Source organism: Phragmites australis, chromosome 9 (genome assembly GCF_958298935.1).
Source record: "Phragmites australis chromosome 9, lpPhrAust1.1, whole genome shotgun sequence".
NCBI lineage: Eukaryota > Viridiplantae > Streptophyta > Magnoliopsida > Poales > Poaceae > Phragmites > Phragmites australis.
The window spans coordinates 29734535-29738952 of NC_084929.1; the positions used below are offsets into that span (position 1 = coordinate 29734535).

At 52.7% G+C, this 4418-nt stretch overlaps 1 protein-coding gene across 1 annotated transcript; it reads left to right on the forward strand.

Moving 5' to 3' along the window:
* The first annotated feature begins 1858 nt into the window (after positions 1-1858).
* LOC133929065 (zinc transporter 5-like) lies at positions 1859-4118 on the forward strand. The gene is made up of 3 exons (XM_062375657.1): positions 1859-2878; positions 2978-3127; positions 3565-4118. Exons 1-3 carry the CDS (start codon positions 2264-2266, stop codon positions 3868-3870), a joined length of 1071 nt encoding a protein of 356 aa, XP_062231641.1. The 5' UTR covers positions 1859-2263; the 3' UTR covers positions 3871-4118.
* The last annotated feature ends 300 nt before the right edge of the window (positions 4119-4418 follow it).

Genomic DNA, 4418 nt, shown 5'->3' on the forward strand with positions numbered 1-4418 from the left:
CTTGCTAATTAAACGGCTAAACCCGTACTCAATTTGTTCAGAATTATAAAAAGAGAAGCAAAAGGTCAACAGTTGCATCAAATCCATTTCAAGCCATAGCTAGTGTGCCTTTTTTCTTTGTACAAATCAGTGAAAGCGGAACACTGTTGTTTCCCCTCTGTTAGATTATGTTAAGCTTGGTAGGAATAGTATATTTGATGAGAAATAAAAAAAAATTCTATCCTAAATGGCAAAGTTGACCAAGAAGCCATCAGACACGTGTCCATATGCCATTGTTTTTGCCACGTTACTGAAACCGTCTGAAATTTGGAATCTACTAGTGCATGAGAAGATCAAACGACCTCGTATAATACTAGAATTGAATGTCGACATTGTGACAACATGTCAAAAGTCTTCCCAAACGTTTCATCATAGAGTTGTTAAGTTATCCTGGTTGTTGTACTCTCCTTGTCCTAGTTTATTAGCTAGGTAGCTAGGTTGAAGACGCTGAGTTTCGTACGGCGCGTTGTTTACAAGTTCTAGATTGTCAGATAGTGTACCAACTCGTACTATCTGAGCTATCGGTTCGATCAGCGTGAAGTGGATCACCATCTTCAATCTGAGACGGTATCTGACTGGTAACCTGTTTACGTTACCGTCATCTGGGGCGGCATCGAGGACCACGGTGAGTCAGGGTTGTTTGGTAGGGCTCTGATTCTGTAGTGAGAGTGATTCTGTGGTGGAAGTAGAGTGGGAGTGATTCTGTAGTAAAAGTGATTTTGTTTTATAAAATCATTTGATTTGCTAGTGGTGGAAGTGATTTCTAAGAGAATATTGTGTTGAAATCGAAGAGAATCAGTCGGGAATCAGCTGGAAGCAGTTTTTTCAGCTTTCACCTCACTATACAAAACGGGAAGTGATTCCCGCGCAAAATCACTCCCTGACCAGCCCGTTTAGCAGCGCTGGGAGTGATTCCAGCGCGAAATCAGCTCCCAGAGCTCTACCAAACGTGGCCTCAGTTGGGTTTCATGCTACAATTGAGTTCTACTTCCCCAGGCTACAGTTGAGGAGAGACGGCTGAGCGGCGAGTCCTATCCGACGTAGATTCGACTGGTTCCCTGTCCCCTCCGACAGTCTTTCTGGTGCCGTAAGGGATGGGGAACCAGGGATCTCAACACTCGATGTGTATAGCTTTGTCTGGGTGTAGATTTAGGTAGGTAGTTTGTACGTTTTCTTATCGCAATGAGTTCATATGAGAAATTTTGTCTCTGCCCAAGCTTCTTTGGCAACTTCATGATCGATGGTGCCCGATCTCTAATAAGGATGCAATTCTTTTTTGCCGGCTGTTTTGGTAGGGTTGCCTTAACTTTTGCTCCTCTAGCGTGTCTTCGGTGAGGACGTTGGTTTCGACATCTTGCATGGAGAGGCCTGAGTGAGGTTAGTTCTTCTCCGCTCCTTCCTTGCGAAAGGGAGGGAGATATGGTCTTCTGGGTTGTCGAGTTTCTCGACGGCGTCGACGTTCTGGTCTGCCATAATAGTGAAGATGATGGTCGATACTCCTTCACCCAGTTCTTCGCATACGAGAGTTTCTCAGCTAGTCGGTTGTAGATGGTCATATGCTTCAACTGTGGCTATTCAACAAAATTTGCATCTTCGGTGTGTCTTGACGGTACCACTGCCTCTTCTGGTCATCGGATGCTACAGTGAGCGGTCAACCGAGGGAGGTCGACAAGGAAGATGTTTTGTTCTCCGTTTGTAATTTCTATCTTGTTTGAGGACCTTTATGTAATTTTCAGGGTGTACTGTTCTCCACCCTTCGGAAAGAAAAGGACCACGGTGAGTCGTCGCCGGAAAGACGTGCAAAACAAGCAGGCGAGTAGGCGACAGACAACAAAACCATCAAAAAAGCCTCGCTAGGCTGTGCTAGTAAACTCAGCACCAGCAAGGCAGCAACCCTATGCGCATAGTCCATGGAAAACACGTCGTGTCAGCATTGATGTCTTCAGCGCTCGATCGATCTGCTGCTTTTACCACTCATCAATTTCGGCTGGCGCGCAAGCTAGAAAACGCCCAAATAATCGATGTCTCCGCGTGCGCCGAAGCATGTCAGTAGCAAGGTGAGCCCATCTAGGAACCGGCACCGGCGACCCTAGTAACACCCGTAAACCGAAACGGCAAGTCACGGGTACAAAAACCTCCTGAGGAAACAGAGCACGAACGCATGCGCCATTGCCAGCATCTGCACGCACAGCACCGCGCCACTGTGCCGAGCTCCAGCTGAACGATGGCCGCGCCCAAGGCCAAGCTCGCGGCCGCGCTCTGCCTCCTCCTCCTCGCTGTGTCTCTGCCAGCTCTCGTCGCCGCGGATTGCGAATGCTCGGACGACGCCGCGGGCCGGGACAAGGCGGGGGTGCTGCGGCTGAAGATCATCGCGATCTTCTGCATCCTCGCGGGGGGCGCGGCCGGCGCGGCGGTGCCCTCCCTGGGCCACAGGTTCCCCGCGCTGCGGCCGGACACGGACCTGTTCCTCGCCGTCAAGGCCTTCGCCGGCGGCGTCATCCTCGCAACGGGGCTGGTGCACATCCTGCCCGCGGCCTTCGACGCGCTGGGCTCGCCGTGCCTCGTGCGCGGGCCATGGCAGAAGTTCCCGTTCGCCGGGATGATCGCCATGCTCGCCGCGATCGCCACCCTCATGGTGGACACCGTCGCCACGGGGTACTTCCGCCGGACGATCGCCAGAAAGGCCGCGGCCGTCGTCGACGAGACGCCGGAGCCCGGACATTGCGAAGGAGACTTGGAGGCCTCCGACGCGCACGACGGGCACGCGCACGGGATGTTCGTGCTGGCCCCCGCACCGACCGCCGGCGACGATCTCGTGCGCCACCGCGTCATCTCTCAGGTAGGTACTACGGCCACACCTCGCACGCTGCAAGCAACAGAAACTAAAGTTGGGTGCAGATTTCCGATTGATTTCTTGGAGTTCTTGCCGCGAATCCAGGTGCTGGAGCTGGGGGTGGTGGTGCACTCGCTGATCATCGGGATGTCGCTGGGCGCCTCGGATTTCCCGAGCACGGTGCGGCCGCTCGTCCCGGCGTTGACGTTCCACCAGCTCTTCGAGGGCATCGGCCTCGGCGGGTGCATTGTCCAGGTGAGCACACTGTTGCTTCCGATTTTTTTCTGGTTTAGGAGTAGTCAGCCAATCAGCGTCTTTGTCCGTGGAACTGCGCCATCAACTACAATTTACGAAGGTTTCATCACTCAGCTGAAGCTGCCAATCCTATAAGTTCAACGAAAACATCGCCGCATCTACTTTCGTACTTGTGTTTCTTTTTTAGGTCTTGCAAAGTCCACATCAAAGCGTCCTGTCAACGTCTCATAATATGTCATTATTTTTCGAAGAACTTTGTCAAGCTAAAAGTTAGTAGAAAAAGTTGTTGAGAATAGTAAATGGGCCGGTACTGCTTGGAAGGCCTAATATCTGGCTCTGCTGGGCCTGAGCTGATTAACAAGTCAGCTCATGCCAAGATGCTAATTGCTACGCGTAGTTAGCTAATGAGATGACCAGCTTGTCTTCCGTTATCACAGGCCAAGTTTCGCCTCAAGTCTGTGGTGGCGATGGCGCTCTTCTTCTCCCTCACGACCCCGGTTGGCATCGCCATCGGCATCGCGATATCCTCTGTGTACGACGAGACGAGCCCGACGGCGCTGGTCGTTCAGGGATTCCTCGAGGCCGCGGCGGCCGGGATCCTGGTCTACATGGCGCTCGTCGACATCCTCGCCGAGGACTTCATGAGCGCCAGGGTGCAGAGCAGGGCGCGCCTGCAGCTCGCGCTGAACGCCTCGCTCCTGCTCGGGGCTGGCATGATGTCCATGCTCGCCATCTGGGCATGACTGTGCCGCACGCTCATGGAGTGTAAGGAGTAAAAATTACCAGCCGTATTGTTTGGCTGAAGTTGGAAGGATGCAAAGAAAAGTTCGACGACCAGGGGTGCATCGAAGTGTAGAAAATAGGGACAAAATGGTAGTGCCATTCGCTGTTGGTTTGGTACGCAACTCTCGTTTGCGAATGTGACTTCACCCTGTAGATCCCAATTCCCAATTGTTCATACCGAAGTATAATATAATTCTGATTGTGCAGTGCCGGCATCGTTTTTATCAGTCACAGCATATCCTGTTCTGGCCCTTTCGTTCTGTTTTAATCGTCCGTGGAGGGCCGTGATTTTGTCTTCTGGGGATTGCTCTCTCTTGTTGGGCTTCCCTGTGTTCGGCCATTGTATTTCGGCCTGCTCTGCTTCGTCGGCTCGGATGTATCGCCGGGCCCGTCCCGGCCCGTTCCTCCGCGTCGGCGTCAAGGCGGTGGGGGTCCGGCCGCCGCGGCCTGTGAGTGCGCTTCTCTCGGTCGCCGTGCTGTCGATCTGGTTTTCTTCCTCTCTTCACCT

Excerpts from the sequence above, each read along its gene's own strand:
- LOC133929065 (XM_062375657.1), top strand. The coding sequence starts at position 2,264 with ATGGCCGCGCCCAAGGCCAAGCTCGCGGCCGCGCTCTGCCTCCTCCTC. Across the intron at positions 2,879-2,977 it reads GCCACCGCGTCATCTCTCAG|GTGCTGGAGCTGGGGGTGGT; the intron begins GTAGGTACTACG and ends CCGCGAATCCAG. Across the intron at positions 3,128-3,564 it reads TCGGCGGGTGCATTGTCCAG|GCCAAGTTTCGCCTCAAGTC; the intron begins GTGAGCACACTG and ends CCGTTATCACAG.